General features: G+C 44.3%; 6 protein-coding genes across 7 annotated transcripts; 2 read left to right on the top strand and 4 right to left on the bottom strand.

Annotated features, from left to right (window-relative positions):
- Positions 1 to 280: 280 nt before the first annotated feature.
- LOC128713247 (ionotropic receptor 75a-like) lies at positions 281 to 2,132 on the bottom strand. The gene is made up of 3 exons (XM_053808107.1): positions 1,621 to 2,132; positions 863 to 1,565; positions 281 to 793 (listed from the first exon to the last, which is right to left on the bottom strand). The coding sequence occupies exons 1-3, from the start codon at positions 2,130 to 2,132 to the stop codon at positions 281 to 283; spliced, it is 1,728 nt and encodes a 575-aa protein (XP_053664082.1).
- A 1,390-nt stretch (positions 2,133 to 3,522) lies between these two features.
- LOC128711946 (superoxide dismutase [Cu-Zn]) lies at positions 3,523 to 4,875 on the top strand. The gene is made up of 3 exons (XM_053806836.1): positions 3,523 to 3,729; positions 4,348 to 4,566; positions 4,630 to 4,875. The coding sequence occupies exons 1-3, from the start codon at positions 3,523 to 3,525 to the stop codon at positions 4,873 to 4,875; spliced, it is 672 nt and encodes a 223-aa protein (XP_053662811.1).
- A 1,869-nt stretch (positions 4,876 to 6,744) lies between these two features.
- LOC128710916 (flotillin-1) lies at positions 6,745 to 14,205 on the bottom strand. Of its 2 annotated transcripts, none has more exons than XM_053805780.1 (7): positions 14,154 to 14,205; positions 12,595 to 12,670; positions 12,048 to 12,417; positions 8,610 to 9,080; positions 8,400 to 8,543; positions 8,161 to 8,325; positions 6,745 to 6,762 (listed from the first exon to the last, which is right to left on the bottom strand). In XM_053805780.1, exons 1-7 carry the CDS (start codon positions 14,203 to 14,205, stop codon positions 6,745 to 6,747), a joined length of 1,296 nt encoding a protein of 431 aa, XP_053661755.1. The 2 variants fall into 2 exon arrangements, with proteins under 2 accessions (XP_053661755.1, XP_053661756.1); XM_053805781.1 differs by having other exon boundaries at positions 12,063 to 12,417.
- A 615-nt stretch (positions 14,206 to 14,820) lies between these two features.
- On the bottom strand, positions 14,821 to 15,768 carry LOC128713836 (polyprenol reductase). The gene has a single exon (XM_053808706.1). The coding sequence runs from the start codon at positions 15,766 to 15,768 to the stop codon at positions 14,821 to 14,823; it is 948 nt and encodes a 315-aa protein (XP_053664681.1).
- Positions 15,769 to 16,426: 658 nt separating this feature from the next.
- Positions 16,427 to 16,660, top strand: LOC128713811 (signal recognition particle 9 kDa protein). Its single transcript, XM_053808680.1, has one exon. It carries the CDS (start codon positions 16,427 to 16,429, stop codon positions 16,658 to 16,660), a length of 234 nt encoding a protein of 77 aa, XP_053664655.1.
- Positions 16,661 to 17,234: 574 nt separating this feature from the next.
- On the bottom strand, positions 17,235 to 20,695 carry LOC128711528 (sulfhydryl oxidase 1). The gene is made up of 2 exons (XM_053806407.1): positions 20,173 to 20,695; positions 17,235 to 18,793 (listed from the first exon to the last, which is right to left on the bottom strand). Exons 1-2 carry the CDS (start codon positions 20,693 to 20,695, stop codon positions 17,235 to 17,237), a joined length of 2,082 nt encoding a protein of 693 aa, XP_053662382.1.
- Positions 20,696 to 26,003: the final 5,308 nt, after the last annotated feature.

The raw sequence follows: 26,003 nt of genomic DNA, 5'->3' as shown, positions 1-26,003 counted from the left end.
GGGTGCACCTTGTGTGTGACTACACAACAATAGTAGCGTAGGATGAGGTGCAGGTGTATACATTCGGTTGGAGAAGAGTTTCTCAATACCACGTATGTAGCAGAATATTCGAGAGGTTTGAGTGCCTCAATCTTAAATGAACTGGAACTGGATAGAGAGAATGCAGCTTTTTTGAAAGACGTTTAGGCTGTTGTCATTTACATGAAATTCCCTTATTCTTCAAGATAATTTTGATAAAGAATAACTTTAAAAACGATCATGCGACTATGTCAAGTTCTTCCTACTGTTGAAAGTATTCATGCGTTGGTTGCAGCCGGGTACGTAGACGAACCCAGAGCTGTTCGGTAATGAGCATCATTATTGTGAGAAAGTAACCCCAACCCAGCGTTATCAGAGCGGGCCATACGTCCACAATCGACACGGGTATGAAGCTACTGCCACCAACACAACGCGGCTTCTTCGTGTACAGCAGTGTATTTTCGCGGCCCTGTATTCCGAACTCGCGCAGCTTAAAAAGATTGATACGTACCGGCTCACGGAACGAACTGTTCTTCTGCACCGCATAGTACGGTTCGATAACTTTCAGATATTCCATCTCCTGCAGGCCACACTTTTCCTCTTCCTGAAACGTTTCACTGATTAGCTTGTAGCAAACACCCCTCTCGACGTGAAATGCATAGTGGCCCTGTCGAATAAGCTCAACACCCTGCGCCAGTGGTAGAAAGTTTTCCGTGCCATCTTTGTTCCTCATCTTGCGTTCGTAGAGTGCCTTCCGGGTGGGTTCTGTTTCGTGCTGGGTAGAAAGCAGCAAAAAGATCAACATCACTACAATGCACCAAGATTGGCATGATCCTCCACATACCCGGAAGTAGTAATGATTGTAGACTGTATCCTCCGCACCGGTCTTCAGCCTCGACGCTAGCAGGTCCTCAAGCGTTTGTATCTTCGTCGAGGGCGACTGAATGAGTGCGACAATGTTGGCCGAGTAGCTGGCGTACAGAAACATCAGCACCACCAAGCAGAGCAGTATAAGGCATCGCGAAGGCGCCGTTTTTGGCTCTATAAAAGATCCCTGCTGGCAAGTTGTACCGAACACGTTTAACAACGTATCGGACAACCCGGTAACGGTGGTCGTGGTGTTATGCTCAGTGCCTGTGCTTACATTATATCGCTGCTCGGTTCGCAACACCACCAACAACAAAAGTCCGGACAACAGGATGAAACTAACCGTGCAGCACCAGACGTACTGATCGAACGGAAGCACAAACACGTTATCGGTAAAGGACAGTTTGGGGGCTCGAAACACAAAGCTAGCCCGTGTTGATGCGGTCATCGAAAGGAAATCGACGGCTTTAATGCGATCCTGCATAAAAAACATGGAAGTGCCACCGAGATCGGCAAGGTCGCTTTGCAGCTCGCCGATCATCCCATTGTAGCGATCTGTTTCCTTATCTCGATACCCCCACGTATCCACGAAGCTGAACCTTACCGTCGCGTTCAGCGCGTGTGCGACCGATTTCGTGAGCAGGTAATTCACACGTGAGATCGTATCAATATGTTTATCGCTAGAAAAAGAAAAACAATCAGTAAGTGCGCACCGCTATTCTAGCGGCTACTCACTGAAGATCATCCAGATGGTTGAGCGTTTCGTTGTGAAGTATGACCAGAGACGCTCGCAGTTGAAATTGGTGGAAATTTTGCCTTCTAACCGATGTCACCGGAGTACGTACGGTAGAAGATTCCAACCGAACACCTTCGTTTGGCTCCCAAATGCCAAATGTTTCGTACATCGGAGCTGAAGAGTTTGCAGTAGATAGCCGATACTGTTGCCGCACCAGATGGTGTCCGGTTGTACCGTTGGTGCAGAAGTAGTACAGCTCATTGCTGATCAGCAGCGGAAGTCGATCGAACAGTGGATATTCAGTACAATTTTCCCAACCTTTGGTAGTCTCTCCGTCGTACACACTCTTTAGCGCGATCCAACGGACACGGTAGTAAAGCAATTGATGGGCATTGGCGAGAAGATTGTCCGTTCCGGGGCAGGACAGATCGACCACGATCACGATTTGATGCTGATTACGTTCGTGCCAGGGAAGATGGCGTGTGTCAACTGGGCCGAATCGAACGGACATGGTGGTGCTACGGTGGTTCGTATCTTCGCGAATTGTTTGCCACAGCGCATATCGAACCGAGGGCGACCAACAGGTCAGCACCAGAAGCTGTCGGGAACGATCCAGATGTAGCAGAAGATCTCGTACTGCCACGACACGCCGATCAAGCGCAGCAGGCGATCCATTTCCAGCGTGTGCAATGGTCAGAAATGTTACCAACAGTAAAAGCGATTGAAGAAACCGAGCAATGCCCATGACTGCTAGAACTCCCGAAGGACCGTGCTCTATTGAAGTTATCCGCTACGAAGGGAACTGATTTTATTGGAACTTTTAGACATATTTCTCTATTTATGCCTTGGGCCGGAAGATATAATTTGGTTGATTGCTTGGTAAAGACGTTGGAGAGCCCGATTTGCCGATTGGCGTGAGAATGGGTCCACATGTTTGTTTGCTTAAGCATGTTTACAGGTTTGTATATTCGATAATAAGCAGGCAACCGAAGCGAGATCGATCTCTTATTTATGGCCGAACGTTCCGGCCTACAAAATGGCGTAACAATCGTACACGCGCCCAACGGGCAAGCTCCCGAAACTTGCTTGGTTTTGGCGTGGGGGTCGTCAAGTACTGGGGACCGGTTGTAACTCGGTTCTACGTTGTGCATGAACTATCATCCATCATCCGTAACCGATGACCTAAAGAGACAGCAGCAAGTGAGAGAGAGAAAGACCTTCATTAGAGGGTTTTCCCACTGACTTGACTCATTGCGCAAACATGCAATCATGTGGCGAGGTTTCAGCGCTAATCATACGGTAGCACGACAGCGTTATCTTCCGACGAGCGTTCTAGGCACACACCCAAAGGCCGGGAATATTGCTGCTCCTATATTCCGGAACTCTTCTTGGTCTTGTTGGAGCAAAGGATACGCTCGAGGCGTAATACTTTTCTGTCCAAAGCAAACATGATCATCAGTCACTTTCCCCTTTTGTTTGAAGGTTCTGTTCTGAGTGCTGAGAGTAGCAAGATTCTACCAATTGAAGCCTTTCGCAACAAGTTCGCTGGCTGCTTGTCCGGCCTACGCAATTCGGTTTTTTTTTTGCCTCACACATGACGTATGGTGGGGTTTGATTGTTCTCCGCAATCTGTCTACAAGCCCGATAATTACCCGTGAGCATTTCCATTTGCTCCCGCGCGGAACGACCTTTCGGGGTTTGGAACGTTGCAGGCACTACTGATGCACCTTCGCCGAGGCTTCTCCCATCACAACGATGTGTTCTAATCACAATAAATCTTACCTCCAACGGCTCGGGACTGATTAGTTGTGAACAAGTAGCGAATGTGAGTGTATCTTCCGGAGGAGTTGCAGCGAACAGACGTTTACCGCGCGCAAGCAAGCAAGCTATCCAACCGAACCATGCTGTGGTCGGCGACAGTGAGAATGTTGGCGTTTGGCGTTGCATTTTGTGGACTGTATTTGGTCGCGGGTCAAGCCACGATCGTTGGACGACTTACGGACGATGTGGAGTTTATCGATCCGACGGTTGGACTTGGCCCAGGAGGTACGGCCAGCGGCATTCCGCTTGGACCGCGAGGATTCCGTGGATTTGAAATACTGCCCAGAGTAAGTTTGGACATGGTGTGACCCTCTCTATACATCCGTAACATGGTGTCCAGTAAAGATAAATTCACTATCTCCGGAGTAGCATACGTTCAAGTGGAATGCATGGCAGTTACGTTGTTTGGAAAAGAAACGAACTAAATACTCCGGAGGAAATCGGAGTTTTCATCATGTTCCGAGTCAAAAGAATTAAGAAATTTTGTTTTTAAAACATGTTTTTCTTTTCACTTACACTTACAAACTTCAACTTCATGTAACTTAAACTCCTCTCCACCGTTTGGGGAGCAAAGTTAGGGTGGCATGTTTTGCCTCAGTGTCGGTTAAAATAATTACTCCATTCCGGTGCTTAAAACAGCCTACAATCATGCGATATCATCGTGTGTAAATCAACACCCAGATTGATTGCGTCTAGTGCGTACCTACGCACATGTTGCGTGAGAACTTTCGTATGAAGATGACGGCCACCGAATGCAAATATGGCCGTTCGCCCTTTGCTGCATATAGTGCGCGCTTCACGTTTTAATATCTATTCTTGCTGCAAGGGCTGTCCCGCGCCGACACAACATTCTCCATTTCCCCTCTTTTCCATTGTTTCCGTTTGTTTCGTTTCCCCACGCTTAGCCGGAACCCTCGTGGAAGGCGGGCGCAACGCTGGTTGCGGACAATCCGGAGCAGCAGATCATGGGAACGATTTCCTTCCGCCAGTGGGCTCCGGGTCACGTCCAAACGGCCATCAATGCCACCGGGCTGCCGGTGGGGAAGCACGCGGTCCACGTGCACGCGTTCGGTGATATGCGCGAGGGATGCAAATCGACCGGGCCACACTTTCGCAGCAGTATTGTAAGTTGCTCAAGGAAATGTGTGGAATTGATGCAATTGATTAAATGAAATGACCTTTCGCAGATTGGTAACATCGAGGTAAAGGAGGACGGTAACGCGATGATCGACTTTCACAGCCCGTATATTAATCTGTTCGGGTTTGCCGGCATCGTTGGCCGCTCGATCGTGGTACACGAGAAACCGTCCGAGGTCTACCGGTTTCCGGACCTATCAATTAACAACCCGATATCGTTCCAAGGTGAGGAGGATACTGTCGGGGCACGAATTGCCTGCGGTCTTATAACGATTCTTGATAATGTTGCACCTTAGAGAAGCTTAAAATAAAATAAAAAGTTTTTAAAAGTTGTTACTTAAATATACTATCATAGTGATGTTTCTATAAGATTTCTTGAGTTTGTTTTTCATCATTTGTTTATTTCCACAGTATTACGATTTTAGTTCTCCCCCACTGTACGTTATGCTTGCAGTTGTTTTACACTCGAACGTTCGTGACACGCAAAAAGCAAATTACATTACAAAATATATATGTTATGTTTTTTTTATGTGTTTTCGCATCTTGGAGCGACTGCGACATTTAGCGGATCAAAAAGTTTCCCTTTTTCTTGTATCGTTTTTTTTTTGCTAAGTATCGGAGTTGTTTTGGGTTTTCTTTTGGTAATTTCCTCCACTTTTTGCTACAATTGCTACACGTTATGCACCTTCCTCCACGTACATGCACACAGGAGACGCTCATATAATCATCTGTTAATGTTGTTAATCGTACAAAGTTGAATGAATTTAACGTTTTCTTTCGGGAAGAAAATGCTTAAGGTACTTTCTGAACATCGGAGATAAACTATACGTTGTTTAGCGATCTCTTCATGCATGTGTATATATATATTGTTTCAAAAAAAAAATTTGCTCGATAGAGAAGTGTGTGTGTGTGTGTTTACGAATCTGTGTAGTTTTACGTACAAAATGCATTTATTGCACAATTGCAAATAAGCCTATCTTTTGCTAGAATATAGAGTTTACCGATTTTCACATCTAGGCCAAGTCAATGGATGGACAATGGTTTAGCATTTTTTTTGTTTTGTTTCTGTTTAAGGTTTTGCGCTCTTTAATTCAATGCGAGAACATTAATAGCGACTGAGAGATTTTCTTGTTTCGAATTCTAAACATTTATCTTTCATTCGCTCCGGGTTAGCTACTCTGGTGGTGTTTTCGAATTTTGCCTAAAATAAACTTTTCAATATGATCATCAAGCTAATGTGTAATGGTTGTAAGGCTTCTCCTGACTAGGACATTGAAGCATTCTCAATCGTTCCCGAATCTTCCGTCCGACAAATGTTTTTTTTAATGAAAAATTATGCCATGTTTTAAAAGTACCAACCACTACGGTTGGTTCGAAACATGATGACAGTTATTGTGCAAAATAGTTAGCTTGTGGCAGTGACTAGATAAAGAGATACTGAAATGTGATAAAACAATGTACTCGACCACGTGCCCCAGCAGCACTGGGTACTGGTAAACCTGCACCTGTTTCTTCGCGCGGAATCTAAACATTAAATCTACACTCTGGTTGTTGGCATTTGTTGGAGGATTGTGTGAATATATCATCGAACGAGTCGCAATCGCGCTTTGCACTGTGGAAAAAAATGTAACAATGCTTACATTACCCTTTACCTTGGAAAATTATAATAATACAAACAACTTAAACTTGTAAAACGGTATAACATATAACATACGGCTTTGCGCGTACGGCACTGGAGCTAACCAAAACGGAAGTACTGTTTCGCAATCACACTGTATCAATTGGTTTGTTCGTTTGAAATCATACGTTCAAATGGGATTTTCAAGCGCGTTGAAAAGATAAACTAAATGTAATGCCACACATCTGGATTTGAGTATATTGTGTCGTGACGTGTCGTGGACCCCACACAGCAGAACATCGATTTTTGTGTTTAAATATGAGAAAACGATTAAATACAGAGAATACAAACATTAACATCGTTCCCGAACTCCCTTCTCTTAATGGCTGGTTAATCGTTCTTGGGGTTCGTCGCAGACGCATTTGCACCGCCGGGTGTTCTCTCTTCCTTCGCTTCGCTTCTCCACGTTATGCAAAACACTGTGAAAGTGGAACAGTGATGCTAGCGCATTCTTGTTCATGTTTAATCGTAACCTTTCACCACTCACTTAACCAGCGTGTACGGACTAGAAAAATAAGAGGGGTCGTAATTAGGGGTGTTTACAACATAAGCACAAAACAGTAATGATAACATAAAAAAGTTGTATAAAAAGCGATTTTAACATAGCACAAGCGCATTGCGATTAATGTGTGTATGGCGAAAAGGATTATGTGTGAGAGTGTGAGCGTGTCAGTGTGTTAATGTAGGATATGTGAAAAGGATGAGATTAAATGAGCCCTTTCACATTTGGAGCAGAAGAAATTAACTTTTGCAAAGCAACAAACCACTAGTAGTTGCTTTAACAACTTGTAAAAAATCACATTTAACGAACATAGAGTTAAACTATATCAACAGAAAGATATAATTAACCTCTAATCATAATAAACTGCAACTAATTTACACTGGAAATGATTGACGAGCTAATGCCATTAACGAAACACTACAAAGATCTACTTTTCAGAGGGACTCACGCGTTTCAAACATTTCCTCGCACAGATGATACGACAGAGTTCAGAGGACCACAAGCATTATTTAAAATGTGTTCCGTTCGTTTTGTTTGTTTTGTACTGTGTTATCGTATCGGTGTTGGTGGAATTCGTAGGTACAATAGGTGTCGGTATGTTGAATTGGGTTTTTGTGTTAGGTTTTTGAGTTCGAACATTTGTTAATCGAATATATGCGAGACCAATGGGAAAAAACATAAACAAACGAAATCCAATTATCCTAGCATAAATTAATACATAATCTACTATTTGGAAAGTAACTAAAGCTTAAACTATCACTTCTGGGTGTATTTCCATCATCACTTCCGTAGATGGGAGATCAAATACGGCCTGTAACAACAACAATGATAAATAAGAAACAATGGCAAGGGAAATCAAAATCACGAATGAAAAAAAAATGGGGAAACTACCAGCAAAACTAGGATTTAGATCATTGTTACCACCGGACCGTATGATTAATCCGACTAGAATGGTTTTTTTTGCCATATTCGTTCTACAAGCAGTCAGTTAAATCAGCGCAATTGTTATGCTGTTGCTGGTACCGTATTATCCTGGTACCGCATAATTCTACTATTCTTCATTCTACTACTCTAGCTGCTATTTCGGGTGTATCTACGACTTTCACCATCTTTTCGTAGCTGCGTGTTTCATTTTAGATCGACATAATTGCTAACTAGCTATTCATCCAATGAAAGAGCATTTGGAGTTTAGTTTAGTGTAAGGAAAGGGTATGGTGGTGGTTCCAATTGTTCCAATGAGCTTGCTGTAGCGCCACTAGTATGCTAGTGCGATGTTGGCAATGGTGATGATTGGTGAGTGAATTGTTTTAGATGTGTTCGATGTGAGATGTATAGGTTAAAGGTGTGAGCTTTTGTGTGCCGTTTTTGCATGTTTTAGATGTACTTATGGTTTTGATTTACCCGCGAAATATCAACCCCGGTGATCGACTTGACCAGATCCGGGATCTTGTTCACGATTTGTAACACTTCACCGGTCAGCTTCACAGCACCGACCTCACCGTTGCCACTAGACACCATAGTGATCTTCTTCGCCTGTGACAGTGGTGCCGCAACTTCAGCAGCAACCTGAAAAAAGCGAATTGCGTTTAGTATTGTACTAAAATACACCGGCTGTACAAGCAGCTGATTGCCCCCAGTACCTTGGGCAGTGTTTCGAGCAGCATGTCCACCATCGCTGCTTCACGGTACTCTCTCCAGGCCTCTGCCTTCTTAGCCATCTGTTCTGCTTCGGCCTTCGATTTGGCCGCAATAGCGAACGCTTCGGCTTCGCCGCGTACCTTTATCTGCAAGTGTCAAAAGCATTGTGAGTTAAAGCTGATAGAAAAGCGAACTCACAGCATATTACTGACCGCTTCTGCCTCGGCTTCGGCTTCGAGAATGACGCGCGTTTTGTTGGCCTCAGCCAACTTTTCCAGCTTGAACTTCTCTGCTTCGGCCGGCCGACGAATGGTGGCTTCCAGTTCGCGCTCGCGACGCTGCATTTCCTGCTCCTGTACGGCGATCTCCTGCGTACGTTCGACCACCTTAATCTGCATCTGTTCCTCCTTGATGCGCTGCTTCGTCTTAGCTGCCTGCAGCTCGTACGCCATCTCCGCTTCGGCCTTCTTCGTCTGCACCTCCACATCGTACACGGCCTTCTTCAGCTCGAAATCACGCTGTGCCTTCGCGATCTCGGTATCGTTCAGGAAGCGGGCCGCCATCCGTTGTTCCTCGGCGATCGCTTCCTTGATTGTCGCATCGCAACGGGCCTCCGCTTCTCCGATACGCGCGTCACGCTTCACTTCCGCCGTACGGGCCATACCGAGACTTTTCAGATATCCCTGTTGCGGCAAAGGTTGTTGTAAAGGAGACGGGAAAAGAATGGAAAAAACACAATCGGCTTAATCTCTCTTCTTCAAAGCGTCATAAGCGCCATGGTGATGGCAATGTGAGGAAAAGGCTAAAAGAAATATATTGCGCACTAGAATATTCTTCTAAACGGAAACAAAAACCACAAAACAAAACAGTGATACAAAACCAAATGTACACACGCACACACACACACACATACATACACATTAAATCACACTGTCCCGGAAGGCGCACGTAACATACACGTAAATACACAGCAGGAAAACCGAAGCAGGGAATTCCGTGTTTCTATTAGAAACGACTATGAAGTATGCGCTTAAGCGATTCGAGTAGTAGAGCATTAATAGTACGTAGTTAGTAAGCTTGGGGAAATGGACTATCAAATACTAAAGCATTTGGACGGAACAATCGAATCAATTGCCATAATCGTTTGCGAGAATCATCGCCATGCGTATGCATTAATAAGCCATACATGTATGACCCACCGGTAAATGTTGTCTTGTATGTACACGACTGCAAGTACGCAATATACTATTTACATCGTCAGACACTCGACAAGTAGTAGCGATCAAAACCGCGATCGCTTATAGATTAAGACCCTCGCTTCGTATAATTTGTTATGTTTAACGTTTTAATACGAGTTAAGCAAAAGTCCTTTCTTGGAGATTGTGTACTTTCAGACGCTATAACTTCAAGACATCTTGGGCAGTCATACATCAATAACTTAAAAATAAATTCCGTATGTTTCGATACGACCGAAACCACTTCAGAGAAAGCACAAAGCAAAAGCATAAAATACATCTGCACATATCATTTTTACCCGACTCTGGGTTTTATAGAAAGCAACAGGCACATGCCGAAAATAGAAACTTTTTTTTCCACACTGCTCTTAACTCTGCGATTCAACTCTGTATAGCATTCAAATGTTGTGTGTTCTTATGCATTGTTGCAAGGAAGGTTCCCTTGAACCTGTCGCACGAGATTGATTGGGAGTAATGTGAGGGTACTTCCTTTCAATTGGCAAACTGACTGATATGTACAACAACAAAACAGGAGCACAGAACACGAAACGGAAAAGAAATCATTATCAGCTCTATTGCCCAACTGCTACTAGCACTGAAGAGGATTTAAAAAACCGAGCCATTGGATGAAGTAGTTCTTGTTTAGCTGTTGAAGGTATACAATGCGCAACGGTTCTTCCTCAACATACAACGGTGTGTGTGTGTACAAAAGTAATATATTACAGATGAGGGCTAAAAAACATTTAAACACGGGTGGTTGTAAAACTATAGTGTGCATTTTTCACACAGGCGATACCGGAGAGGTGGTTTTTGCTGTTTCCTCTCGGTACCGCGATGGGGGTGGTTGGTGTGTTCGAGAGTGTACGCTTTGTGTTAGATAGCTACTAGCAGCTAGTGTATGACCGTTATGTGGGCGATAAAAGGAAAATAAAAGAAACATGGTGAATGTCTGAATGTCGAATGTAAATCATTAATACAGGTGGAAAGAATATATGATTTCTTGCCCTGGAAAAACAAATGCAGTCGAGAGTTGAATTAACACATACCTTAGCACCCTTACATTATCAAAACACATTGTTATTTTATTCGTTAGCGGGTTAAAGAGGTACACGAAAAAAGACAAAAGAAGAAAAGAAAAAGAGAGAACCAATGAAAAGGAGGATACGGCAAGAGACCAAACACGGCTAGCGGTGGTAGCGCTAGCGCAGAGAGCAGAGCAAGAGCTAGAACTAGAAGGATTCGTACTGTAAGGACGATATGTGCACGTCTTTGGTCTGGTTCTATTGATCTTTTCTTATCTGTTCCAGGACGAGGATGTAAGGAATATAGGTTACTCACAGATCAAATGCGAAAGATGGCGATAGAGTAGTGGATGTTAGTTATGATAAGAGAACTTAAAACATTGAGAAATTGAAGACATGGAAGCATAAAGCATAAACTTATCAACTTAACCCCTTTTTAGCTTAACAAATGCAATCTAATTTGGGGACTGTTAACACAAAGAAGAGCTTGAAGCTCAAAATAGCGGGAAAATTTCAATAGTTCTGTTAGTTCATCACGCGATGCGCACATTACATCTTTAAACGACCTGTAATATTAATCCAATATCCGAATGGTTATCTTTATACGTCTAATAGCATTTCTGACCATTTCTGACCATGGCAGTACAATTAGTAAAGGGAGGTAATATTACAGTTTTAGTATTTCAGTTAGTATCCCATCTGACAACAACTTTCAGTATTCGTACAGGTTATACCTAACGATGCTATTACACCTATACACCCTACAACAAATTTTGAAATACAACCAAAAGTAATCAATTTCTTACCCTATTATTCGCATCAAACTTGAAACGTACACGGGAAATGAAACAAAAAAAACATATAATCAATTAATATGGATTAAAAACAAAACAACAGGCGCACCGCGTGGAACAGTCAGGTCTATTAGTAGAACCTATTCGAATTGTATATTAATTGAGCTTTAAAATTTGTACGCTTCTACAAACTACGGAGAGTGATAATAAGAACCTAGTTACAGAGCTGATATGTAGTAGAGTAAAGTAGATAGAAAAGTAGAAGAATGTGAATAAATGTGAGAGCAAGTAGTGAGACCGTGGATAGAGAAAGTGAAAGAAAGTACAGGAAAGATTTAAGGATACAGCTCTCTGTTCGTAGGTTATCGTTATCGTGTGTGTGTGTATAGATAAAGAAGATGGAAAATCAGAACGCCTGGTAACTCTGCGAATAGGAACTTAATGGTGGGACACGTTTCGTTTAACGATGACTGGAAGTATAGCTAAAATCTCGCCTTTGGACGCAACGGCGTCGGTAAAGAGATAAAGAAACTTCTTTGGTTTGCAGTTGACCAACGAGCGCGCATAAGCCGGATCTGTATTGTAGAGAATATATACGCTTTTGATTGGCTTACCTCCTCGTCGCGAATATCCTTGAGCGTGTAGGACACTACGGTAATACCCATGTTTACCAGATCAGACGAAGCGACTTCGAACACCTGCTTCGAGAATTTTTTGCGATCCTTGTAGATCTCCTCGACCGTCATCGAACCCATAATGGCACGCTGATGTCCCTCCAGTGTCACAAGGGCAATGTGCTGAATTTCGGCTTCCGGTTTACCGAGAAACTGCTCGCAAGCAGTCAGCAGCATATCCTCGTTCTGGCCCTGGATCTTCACTTGTGCGATCCCGGTTACGGAAATCGGTACACCCTGGCTAGTGTACACGGTCGGGCTTTCCACCTGCAGTGTCATGGTGTTGAGTGAGATTCTACAAAACAAATCACAGTTGTTAATAGGCTATGGCGCTACATGCCGAAACGAAGCTACAGATAAGATATCTGACTCGCTAACTATGCTTATCAGTATAGCACAACATAAGCCATAAGTCTCTGTGTTTTCAAATGTTACTTGAGTTAGGCCTCGTTTGGACGGGAAGTTTACTTACCTCTGCACGCGTTGAATCGATGGCCAAACGAAAGCCCGCCCACCGGGAACCAACAGTGGCTTCATGTGGCAGCATCCTGTGGATGGAAGGCCGGAAAATGTCAATTAACCTAGTAACCATAACCGAGAGCAAGTTATGTTCTTTGGGTAGCAGGAAGAGGGACTAGACACTGATCGATGGCGTTGACCAGTACATAGCGCCTTTTCTACCTATATGCTCCGCTACCGATAGGATACCTGTGGTATTCTAAAAATAATCTCATTGTTGTAGCGTTTTTCCTGATGTTATGGTTTGCAGTTGAGGCTTGTTTTTCCTGGCTTCCTCACTACCAATGTGACTCAAATGTTTTAATTTCGTTTTCAATTGTTTGAAACTATCTACCATATTTAATTACTGCGCCAAATTTTTGCTCCATTTATCTTCGAAGGTTAATGTGTCACGCTAACCGCTGGTAAACATGCCACTTTCTAAATAAACTGTTGACCCAGGTACACAACGTTGAAGCACCGGCTTGTCCAAGCGTGCAATGCAACTGTCCTGAATTATTATTCCATGCAAAGACGATCACACCGGCCGAAAGTGGGCAGATAAAAGAGTTTAAGAACATTTAACGACGTCATGTTGGGGAATGGGAAAGGATGAGGCAAAAATCGATATATCCTCGTGACACTTTTAGGACACCAATAGATAATAGACAGCACAAAACACACAGCCACACTCATATAGCGGCGGTTTTCCAACATTTCCCACTCTACCAGGGACAAGCTTTTTACTCCACGGAAGCGTGCGCGCGGCCAACATATTGGGGCGAAATGTATTTTTATATTTCATCTTTCTCTTTATGTGTGTGAGTGTGTTTTGTTTTATGTGAAGTGTGTTTTTCTGTGATGTTTATTTCATGCTTCAACTATACGGGCTAATGAAAAAAAGGCAACGGAATACAGCTCGTCAACAGCAACGGCGGACACACGGCAATATGAATGAAGGCCTACTGTTCCTTTTTTCGTATTGATTTTCCAGTACTGTAATGCAAGCGTGTTTCCCTTTTTCATCTAAGGTTGCTGCAGTAGCCTACGGACAAATGTTAATATTAAAAATGTCGCTGCTAGCTGACTGTTTTGTGAAGTCCGCTGGGAGGCCATAAAAGTGTTAAAAATGTTACAGATATGCTCTTCGGTGCTGTAAAGAATTCCACCGTTCTTCACAATTTTGAATAAACGTGCGTTGTTTTAGTTGTTGTTTTTTCCTACAGCAGCTTCTTGTAAATAGGCTTAGATGATGCTTTTTATCCACGCCATACCGCTGTTATTCGAAATTAATTTAAGTACCGCGAAGAAGGGTGGGTATTTACCACCCCTATAGCACGGGGGCCGGTTTACATTAGAATGATGTCACTCTGCTGAGACGCATGCACCAACAACACACCAAGCATCCACTCCTGCCGCTCCTCGGCACGCTATCTAATGGGATGGGGATGGCCGTCTATCTGACGCCACATGTGATTCGTGATTGGGGGGATGGGTGGGTTTGCGATGAAATAGAGGATGGAGCGTCCGTACCTGATACTACCAAGGCCTCGTTCGGGCCGCAAGTAACAAACCCCCAAACCATTGCTGCTGTTTTACTGTCTTATCACACCAAGTACCACCAACAAACTCTGGGTTCAATTTAAACAAGCTTTCAACACGCCCGACTCGTTGAAAAACTGCTGAAACGTAGAACTTTCTTTTCGAATAATATTTTTTGCACGGGATTCGTTTGCTAACCGCACTAATTTGGATCGTTTTTTCGAGCGCGTCGACAAGCACAACACAAATCAATTGATGCGGACCGAAATTCTTTCGCCGTATCAGAGTGGCGCCGCGTAGCGGTCTTTCACGAAAGGACTGCACAGTGGTTTTGTCGCGTGTGATATATTGGCCAAAATTAGATTTCCCTTTTTTATTCAGTTATGATTGCTTCGGTATTTAAAAACGTTTTCCACACTTTCTTTCGCGGTTGTAACTAAAGCCAACGCAAATGATTATAGCCAAAGCCAAACAATGTATTGAAAGATAGAAAATCAACATTTTAATAATTTTGTAGAACCTTTAAAGGTAATAAATACGTCGTATGTTACTTATTTGCTTAGCACCATTTGCAACATTTTTTTTAACGTACCCGCTTTGTCCTGACATTCCCAGCACCTGGAACCCGTTAAAGTGAACTTGTCCCTTTTAATCGCACTTACAGCACGTAAGGTACGAGAGCTTTCCTTTGCTTCGGATAGTTGGGAAAGTTTTCCACGTACCACTGGTGTGTGAGCCACGAGTTCATCAGCTGATTCGAAAGCACCCATAGTAGCACGTAAACCATCGAGCTGTTCCGATGCAACACCCCGAACAGCACGACGTACATCACGATCTCGAAGAACATGTGCGGCGAGGAAACGACTTCGAAGAAGTCCCCGGTCGGTAGGCTGTGCTTATGGTTGACCACCTTTCCAGTTTTGTCTTTGCGCAAGTTGGCTAGGATAACGTTTGAACGATACTGGTGGAACCAGGCGTAATAAAACACTCCGATAGCTAAACCTAATGATAAGGTGGGCTCAAACCGATACCCATTGGTAGGTAGCGATACGGGACCCATGCGGGTGAATCCTTCTGCCTGAGAAAGGATTGCCACGACCGTGCCGAAGTAGTGAATGTATCCGACGAGGTACGCCGAAAGGTTGATTTTCAACTTGCTGGAAAACACCTGCACGAACCAGGTTTCGTAGAACCGTCGTAAGCATTGTAACGTGATCAGCGTCATGGCAATCATTGTTTCGGTCGGTGTCGTACGCACCATGCGCTTATTTGTAGCCATGGTATCGAGGAATGTTATCACGTACTCAGGAGCTGGTTTGCCAGAAATGTACGTTCCCATCATCACAGCAAACCCAGCTAGCGCCCAAGCAGCAGCAAAGACGTAGAAGTGTTTGAACCATGCCTTGGGGACCTCCAGCAAAGACACCAAACGATCCGGCGTACCTTTAAGTGCATGTTTACCGTAGCGAAACGTCTGTCGAATGGCTGTTGGTAGATGCTTCTCGATAGTTGCCAATAGTCCACCCAGAACCACAACGGTGACGATCAGGTTGACGAACAGAAAGTTGATCAGATTGATCGTGCGAATGTCGAACCACGGGAACATTGTACTGTGTATGGTTTTTCTTCCTTCCGTTGGTTGTTGTACGTGGATTAGTCACAGCAGTTTTCCAAACGGCGTATTACCTAGCTGCCATCGCCCCGTTGCAAGCGATTGATCGTGAAGAAGTAGGACACGCCACATGAGTAGTTAGCACCTTTTTTCTCATCCCAATCCCGTTGCCTGCAGACGATCTTGAAAATGTTTGTTTACGCTAAGCATGACCAAGGTGATGAGGGAATAGGGGAATTAATTAAAGTTATTTAAAAGAAACCATTATCAAGAATGCAGCGGGAGAATGAGTTTGTTTGCATAAAATTACACTCAATCGTATAACGAATTGATTTTCATGAATGTGCATTTTCTAGGAAATTTATTGTTTTAAAAATCACCCAAGATGTACAGATAGTCAGCTGAATTTGTGCTGACAGTTATGCTGAATGGAAGACCGCCACGATTGATGACGTTTTGCGTAGCGTCAAATTTGACAGTACACGACACAACATACATTGGAAATACGAAATTTACGAACAATTAGCCAAGAAAACAGAACTACCGTGCGATAAAACGTGTCCTGCCGGAACTGTATCGTATTTACAAGGATACTCGTACTTTAATCCAGAAGCACTAGGGATAGTAATATTAGCACATTCGCGACATAAAGATGGTGTTTGTAAAGTCGTGGGAAGATTTCGAGATTGCGGCGGAAAACATGTACATGGCGAATCCGTGCCAGTGTCGGTTTACGATGAAGTACACGCACCAACGAGGTGCTGTTTTGTTGAAGCTGACCGACAATGCCAAGTGCATACAGTACAAAACAGAGGTCTTGTCGGAACTGAGGCGAATCGAAAAGTTCTCGGGTAATCTGATACAAATGATGGCATCCAAGGAATAAGGACGGGGTTAATGGAGGCGGACATACGACACATAAGCAAAAGGAGAAACATGCTAGGCGAAGGATTTAAAATAAAAATTCAACCGTATTGTTAAGTTAAACTTCGGATATGCATGAGAGACTCCTCAGTTATCCGAAACATGACAGAAACCAGAGGTAGGTATTGCTGCGTCTGACGAGGAATAACATGTTTCGTTTTCTTTCAGGATGGAATCCAGAAATGTTTGCATTTTATGAGGATTTATTTATCTTTAATAACTTTAACTTCACCCGTGACGGGAGACGAGCACGTCAGAATAAAAAGTAGAGCGTAAAGGGTCTGTTAGCTCCTTTTGAACTAGATGGCTTTTGGGCGGTTGAGCTGCGTCCATTACACACCATTCTTTTCCAGGCGTTTGGCAAGGATAAAATAGAATTCGTGAAATCATCAGTACTAGTCCTCGAAGGTCGAGGATCTGTGGAATAGTTTAACCGTAGCACCCCCTTCTTATTCAAAGCATTTCGCATGAATAGTCTCGGAATGTTATGCAGAAAAGGGGATTGATGTCTTTTGGGTTTCCTGTCTAGTCTATTTTTACACCTTACCCAGGATATCGTGTGGGTACATCTTCTTTCGATAGCCACGTTTCACAACCATCTTGATCGCAATCACTATCATCACGATGCAGGTTACGTACAACAGCGCACTGAAGCGGATGTCGATGTCACTGAGCACATTACCGTACGAGTGGTAGCTTGTTTGGGCACCGGATGCAGCAGCGCCACCCCATTCCGATCGACCGTCTGAACCCTGTGGCGCGAGGCTGCTATCATGCAGACCGAACAAATTGCGTCGATCGTACGCGTACATGTGCTTAAGGTAGAGCAGCACCTCTGTCAGGTTCCACTCGTTACCGTCTTCCATCGTGTACTGCTGGTGGTTGTGGTGGTTGGTGAGGATCTTGCGTCTACACTGCGTACAATCGCTTGTGGTCGGGAATTGCACTTTTGGATGTTCCGGATCCTGAGTTGCATCGCCCGCAAGACGCTTATTCACTTCATTGTGGCTTGACCAAAGCCACAGTACGGCGTCATCCTTCGTACCCACCTGCCAGATACGATTTTGATCGGCCATCTGCTGGAAGTGCTGCGAGCACTCAGAACACCCGAAGTAGTGCTTAATGTAACCATGCATCGCTTCCAACACTTCCAGTGGGTTGTTGGACAGATCACTCTCGGCGGCCTGCACCGTTAGATAGTGAAACAGCGTCCACAAACCGCACGGATAGCGACGCAATCCTTCTTTCGACCCGGAACAACCAATCCAATGATTGGAGGAGAACACCGGCTTTCGCTCGGTTTCGAGCGCTTTTACACGCGCCACAAATGCTTCCCCATCGAGTCGTTCCTCGCCGGTGTTTAGTACGTACTGGCGTACTTCCGTAAGGAACCGTCGGCCATTGTCGTTGAAGGGGAAGTAGCGCACGAGCACGTTTAAAAAGTTCTGCAACGCCACCAACCGTTCACCCTCGATCGTTCGGAACCGTCCAATCTCATGGAAGAGTGCAAACCGTACCGCTTCCTCCAAATCAGCCTGATACACAACGGCAGCCCCCAGTTCCTTTACCTTAGCTCGTATTGCCGCTTCCTGCTTTTGTTCCATCAGGGCCGATATGTTCTGTTCGGTCGTACCAGCTGCACCTTCTCCGGCTTTTTTGGCGGATTTTGTCGACACGTCCGTCACGATTATGTTATGCTGGCGCAGGTGTGATCGGATCGCTTCGCGAACTTTCTCCCGGGAGAATTCGTCAATTGGTAGGTTGATGACGCTCAGCGATGAACCATCCACCACCGAGAGACCGTTCGTGGTAAGGGATGGGTCGTGCACCCGGTAAACGACAACGTCTGGTGTGTCGTGGAAATCGAGGATCACCTGCAAACCGGTCGTCGCGTTCACGTCCTTCTCGTTAATCAGATACACGTACTTTGGCTTAGTAGCACCGATGGAGGTGGCTTCGAACAGAGTCGCTTTATCGTCCGTACGATTGATGGCGGTAAGGTTGGGCCAGTTGGTCGGTTTGTTCTCGACGCGCAGCATGTATTCGACCAACCGATCGATAATGCGTTGTTCATCGTGCTCTTTCACTGGGTTTCCTATGGAGTGGAGTGAAAGAAAAAAAAAGTTGAGAACATTTCCCGTTAAGATATCTCCTGACTTGACTTTTGACGGTCCGCTTGCGTAGAAATCTTCTTACGTTCAATATCATCACCCACAAAGAATTCAATTTATCATCATTTGCGAAATTGCGGATAATTGAGTCGTTTCAAGTGTGGGATTCTAAATGGCTTAATTCAAGATCACCCAAACGACCATACGGCATAGAGGTGCATACAAAGCATTCCCTTCTGGGTGGGGAGATAAAGCGTTGCAGAGGTCGTCAGAGAGGGCAGAATAAGGCTATTGTGGCCTATTAGAGTAGAATCCTGAACCCGTAATTGAATCTATCGGAGAACGTAAAGCTGATCAACCAACGTACAAGAATGCACACGATGGCGATTTTGTGCTGCAGACGATAAACAATATACGACGCGTGCAACAAATACATGGATTGCAGTTTGTTGCAGTTTGCAACTCAAAAGCAGGGAAAGAAGCATAAAAAACAACGTGGTTGTGATTTGCAACGCCAAACGGAACTGGGCATGAAATGTATACTTGCCCCCGGGCGATGGCACGTTTGTTTTCCCTTGTCAAATCGGAAAGGGAAGAAAAAGTATGTAATGGTTTTTGATAACGAAAGCTACAACGCCAGACTTCGGTGTCATTCGTTAACAGGTGTGTGGGCGCATTACGACATCATCATTTCAAATGGAAGAACGCAGCATGAAGGAGAAAACGGACCTGCGGAACTGATAGCATTTTTTATGTGTCTTAGGGGGGGAATTCATGTTTGATTGGGTAAATTACGATGTACTTTAATCTATTTAAACGTAGTATGGGATGTTTGGAACGTTTGGTAACAAGATGAAGATGACCAACTTTTTACTCAAACATTTTAATATTTTCCATATCCAAATCTAAAGATTGTGAACTAATAGTCCAACGAAAGTCAATCCAAGGTGCCTTCGCCTTTAAAAGACCGTATTGTTGTGGTTTATTGAATGAAGGTAAATTTTTACCAAAAAAAAAACAATCCCTTTGACTAGAGAAAACTGTCGATGTGTACACAATTCCGGCTGAATCAACAACATGGCAGTTCGATACAAAGGAAAACACTGTTCACGGTTTAACGATACGCCGGAACCGTAACACAGGTGCACACAGGTGGCAAGCATTAAAAATTAATCTCGAACTCCAATTCTTCATTCAATCTATAACGATTTTGGTAACGTTTTGCTAATCGACAAACTATTTTTGTTCTGGAACTCCTTAAAAATAGCAAGAAAAACAAGCAATCTGCTGCTCCCGGGGTCATCATAACAAGTTGATTATGATAGTGGTTCCACGAATTATGCAAAACACTCTGTCTGCTCACCTATCTTCTGTTCGCCATCCGTATAGTACGGGGAAAAGAACCGGATCGTCGGATAGGCCATTACTTCGAACTCCCGGCAGACGGCATTGTTTTCATCCCGCGAGCAGTCCAGCGCCGTCACGCGAACCAGCTTCTGCCAGCCAAGAATGTCCGTGGCCAGCTGCTTCCAGATAGGTGCGAACCGGCGGCAGAAGCCACAGTAGGAGTTGTAAAACTCGACCAGCGAGGCATGGGGTTGGTTAAACACCTGCTGTTTCAGGTTGGCCGCAGTCAGCGAAATTACGGAATCGGTCGCATCGTACAGGCCACTGTTTTCACTTTCTTCGATCTGCCGTTTGTACAGCCGTTGCTCGTAGACGCTCAGCTTTTCCCGCAGCCCGACCGCACCGCCGTCCACCTGACCGAGCCAAGGTCCGGTACCGAGGTCGACGGTGGCCACCACCAGCAGTAGCAGGAGCCACGCAGTGGACGATCTGTTGGGTGGCAGATGGATCCGGGCCGAAGTCAAAATTCGCACCACCATTACACGGTTGCGTTAGGTTTGCGCTGCACACTACGGAATGGGGACAGGAACCGGAACAAATGCTGCCGCAAGTACACGATTACTTCCTCACTGGCACTGTACCATTGCGCTCGTTGGAAAGCAGATTGGGACTAGTTGCAGTCGAGCACACATTGAAAACACTGCAAAAAATTACTCCATCGTCGCTCTAAGTCCCAAGGAACAATTTTTACCCCGCAACTGCCAGGTTCACACCAGCTGACCACATATACTGAGCGGCTCTTGGTATGATATTATACCTATCCCTTTCGTACATTGCACTGTTTGTCGTACCTTCGCGCTCTTCTGAGACTTTGTTTTTCTCCGCTGTAAGAACACATTCACAGTTGTTAAAGGCGGTGTAGAAAAGAAATGCGCGTTTGGATTATTCTAGGGCAAAATATTTTGTAGTCCATCCCACAGGGTTTGAAGCTACCCTTGACACAATTTTGACTTGGCACTATGGGCGAGCGCCTGTCTTGCTGAAAGACACGTGACCACCACCTAAGGGCTTTTGTTGTGGTTTAATTTGACATTTCGGACCTTTCTTTCGGTGCATTTTCGAGAAAAATGCAATGATTTATTTTTTTAATTGCTACAAGCACTTAAGATGACCATTGAAAAATATACAAACTCGTGGAGTTATTAGTTTATTATTATCATGTTGCTAAAACTTCCTTAGCTGAAAAAATGCTACCTGGTTGGAGTTATAGCCAAATGTTAGCTTGTACCTATTGGAAACATTTATCGTCATGTTTGCACTCTAATTTGTCAAAGTATGGCTAATGGTTAGTGCAATTTTACATAAATTATGGCTTTTTGAAACCATGGGGGATATACATTATAAAACCTTGGGGGAAGCTTTTGGGACGAGAAATCTGTATCGTAAATTTATTTTAAAGGATATTGTACAGGAGCTAAGAACTTCAAAAGAGTAGGCCGTGTACGTGTACCTTTAGCTCGTACAGTTCTCTCGCAGTTTTCCACTCTCTCGATTTTTAACAGGGGTGTTAGCAACATAGTCGTAGACGTTCGAGTACGTTAAAATTCATTTACTGAATTGTTTCGTTTTCAAATTGAATACTTTATTTTAATACTCCTTAAGGCTAGAGTAATGTCATGAAACCTGCAATGCAAATTGCCTATTCAATTGTTTGTTCACCACAAATGATCCTGAAAAGTCGCGCGAAAAACCCTGCATGCTCTCAGAGAACGCATTTCACGCATGGATGCTTGAGCATCGCTTGCCGCAGCATAGACGAGACAAAACCAATCTCAACCGCCGAACCGTGCGAACGTGATTTCCATCGCTCCTGCCGGGTTTTTCGATCTCACTTTACTGCTGGTGTGCATACAAGTGATCGTGATCTCGCCCATGGTCGTCTACTAAAAAATCGGTTAGTGATCATTAAGATGAAGTTACATTTTTGGTAAAGAACTGCAATTTAAAGCACACTGCACTCGCTGCATCGTTGCATAACTTAACATCAAGTCTCGGACATCGAGCGGGGTCCAATTAACGGGTAGATAATAAACAGTGCATTCGGGATGTGTAGTGCGTGACAAGTGTGTTGTTTAGTGGACTTACTGATCGGATGTATTCAATATCGACCGATATCGGTAGTAGGTATCGTTAAACGAGTGGTTCCGTCACTTACAGAAAAGGACTCCAAAAAGCAATTTATTAGCCTTAAGTGGTCGGTAAGTCACACGGCATTGGAGAAGCTTTCATGTGAAGTACAATGCGTGAAAAACGCGTCTATGAACGAACACATTCTTTAAGCTTCGGACAAGCGCTTTAGGACACATGCAGCATCAATTATCTTTTTCAAATTGATCGATTGATTGATCTTCCACTCTGGAGTGATCTGAGTTGCGATCTAGCTCTTGCTTGACGAATGCGTCAAATTCTAAGGGATTCTTTTAATTGGATTATTCTTAGCCTACAAGAAGGCGATAAACTGTGAAACTTAATTTGGAAGGACCCACTCTACCTCGTTATCCTCCGTAGGCAGAGCGGAAGCAAAACAAAAAAAAAGCAAACTGAAAAGCGAGTACGAAACGTGAACGGAACGTGTGCGGGCATTAACATTTTTGCCACAATTTGGCGTTGCGGTTTTTTTGATGCATACTTCTGCTTCACCGGGAAGAAACTCTCTCGTGTGTTCTTGTGTGTGTGTGTGTGTGTATTTTTTTTCTTTCACTGTTGCTTTCATGCTCTCCCTACGGATTATTTATCACCATCAAGCGTCAAGCGTGCGAAGCGAACTGGCGAGGAAAAGTTCGCCAGAACAAGATTTCGGAATGTTTACCGCACACTTTCCCCAATGCCGCCAGTCTGCTGCGGAATGGCTGCGGTCGCAAAAATTAAAAACCTTTTTATTCCTGAGCTTTTTCCTATACTTGCTGCTCAGCATCCACCGCCGATCGGATAGGGACATTCGACGTGGCCCAAAAAGGGGTAGAGAGAACGGCGGAAAGTGTGGCACATAAGAAGTAGGGTGTCGGTTTTTTGCTCCGTTTATTCCATTCTGCGTTTTGAGGGTTTTTTGCTCTTAAATCTTTTGCACACTGGAACTGTTTTTTTCTGTTCGCCTTGCCTTGTGTGATTCCCAGTGCAGCAACACCACCCTCTCTATCGGCTATGTAGATACCAGCCCCTTCTTTTCTTCGTCCTAAACCGCCTGCGGAAATCCTACATCTTTCGCTCCTAAGCTTTAGTCGGTCCTTTCGCACCTCAACCCGCTTTATGCCGGCAAAATTCACGCCTCGAAAAAATGACCTCAAACGTTCGGAGGAAACAGCTCTGCGAGAAACTGTGGTTAGTAGGTCCTGCTTCCAGCACCGCCAAGGAATGCGCATTTGGAGGCCGCTAGCTGTATCACTTCTCGGTTCGTGAGTTATTTTTAGAGGAGGATTTGTATTCCTTTAATATACCTTCGAACGGCAAAGATCGCTGATCATACCGCAACGATTGCGGGGTTACGGATCGCAGAAAAAGCACATATTCAGCGCTAATTGGTCGTTAACAAGCTGAAAATTAAGTCATCATAAATTAGGTCCCATTATCGCGTGGGACCTCGATCGTGAATGCGATTTTAGGATCGTCCAGCATGTATTGTTGTTAGTCATCAACATCAGCGAGATTAAATTGGAATGCATAGATTTCTTCCTACCCAAAGCAGTGTTTTCTTTTTGATATAAACTATGTGATATTATGGTTCACTTGTTGGACGACTCTAGTGAGCAAGAGTGATCGCATGTTGGGAATGTTAAGGTTTGTCGTATCGTAAACTCCTACAACCATCGTGGCGGTGCTGAAGAGCTAATAAATATTCAAAACGTGCCGGTTCAAACGTTCTGAGAGCGCCATGATAAAGCACGACCATATCAAGTCAGATCAGAATGACTTCATCTCTTGTTCTAGGCAGGGGTTTAGATCTCAAGAGTGTAGGTCTGAAGATGCCGGCAGTACTATGCCGTAAGTGTCTTAATTCGTTGCTTCCTTATAATGGCTTCTTCCTTTAACATGACTCAAGTTAAGCGGCACTGTAGGTGGAACTGAGCTGCATGTCCTATCATTGAAGACGAGTTAAATGATGGACTTCAAGATGTCCACTGCTAGTTTTCTCGAACGAAGCGAAAGTGGCAAGGATAGCTTCGTTGTGGGACTCCTGACCATTAAAGTAAATCCCAAAAAAATGCGTAACCTAGTAATGGGAACACCTTCCATCCATCCATCCAGAAGGTGTTGAACAAATACCGGCACTGACTTGCTCGAAGGTGACTCGAAGATGCTCGAGATACCATCAGCAAAATGGCATGAACTTTACATGAACTTTGTGCCGGCGTAAAACGACTCCAAACTGGTTCGAACGATGCGGGCCACAATAACTGCGCAGGATTTTTTTTTGCATAATGAGCTTCATCGTTTCGAGAGCAATATCTCTTTGCCCGAAAACACTAGTGATGACGTGACGCTTTCAGATGAAGTGGTTCACACACAAACGCTGGGGTGAAAAAAAAAGACGGACGATCGCTTGAACGTGTTGCGTGATCTCTCGGTGACTCTATGGAGCGCGAGTACGCTAAGCGTACGCGATTGTCCATCTGCCAATTCCATGCAATTCCATTTCCCAATCGACGGGTGACGTTCACTGCTGCGGTCGTTGCAGTTCACTTTGGACACATGTTTCCAGGGGTCAACTTGGAGTGACCGATGCGTATCGCGATCGATGACATCACCGTTCTTGTGATGGTGGAGATAAATTGTTGCACCTAATTGGTTTACTGTTGGACGGTTGAAGTTTTCGGCAGGCTGCTTTTGTCACGTTGCGAGCAAAGATCGTATAGAACCCCTCCAACGGAAGCTTCACCATTCAGAAACGAATCCACCATCGGTGTTAAGGTTTGAGGTTTAATTTTTATTTATTTACTCATTTGTCTTTGCTGCACACGATGCTCTGCTCTGGAAATGGAGGCTCAAACTGCAGTGTGCACATCGGTGGTGATAATTGAAGCAATTGAAATGGTCATTCTCATCGTACGCGTGTGCTCACCATCGTGGTGGGATGAACGGAATTATCAGATACCGGATCCTACCCGGCCAATGCCGATTCCAATGCAATGCAAGAGGGCACACGCCATATAGTCCGTACCGGACCGGAATGTGCAGTTTGATTTTGCGACCCTTCTACACACCGTCCACTAACAAGTGGTGATCGTTTTGATGTGGTTGCACAAGGGTTGATGCAAATCTGACCAAAGCGGGTACCAGCCGGCTGAGGTTAACCACAATTAGCCACGGCGGCGGTGAGCGGACAAACACAGCTATAAAGCGTAGCGTTTCGAGATGTTGAATCAGTTTTTTTGTTATTAACTCCGCGCAATTAAAACTAGCCCATTAAGATAAAGCAGATGTATATGAGCAGTTAAGGCATCTTAAGATAGCGATCAGTTGGTCCGATCGGTATATCCTTGGGGCTTTGCTTGATGTTTTATTAACTTTCTTTATGCTGTGTGTTGATGGTTTTACTAATGTGTAAAACAATCTTTATTCATTTCAGAGCCCGCTAAAGGAGGAGAGGCAGCAACTCCTCCAAACTCAGTTAACCTCAGTTAACACACATTGCTGAGTACGATCGTTCACCATTTCCCGCAGTTCGCAGCAAGGAAGCCCAGTGTTTGACGGTACAGCGTCATTATCAAATCAGGTCAAATTTGTATCAGAAAACAATAACTTTCGACGCATGTGCTGTTCACCTCCAATAGACCACAGAGAACTTCGTTC

The sequence above is a fragment of the Anopheles marshallii genome, chromosome 3, assembly GCF_943734725.1.
Source record: "Anopheles marshallii chromosome 3, idAnoMarsDA_429_01, whole genome shotgun sequence".
In the NCBI taxonomy this organism is placed as follows: domain Eukaryota; kingdom Metazoa; phylum Arthropoda; class Insecta; order Diptera; family Culicidae; genus Anopheles; species Anopheles marshallii.
The sequence above is the reverse complement of the archived record's forward strand: the minus strand, read 5'-3'. Positions and strand labels throughout refer to the sequence as shown.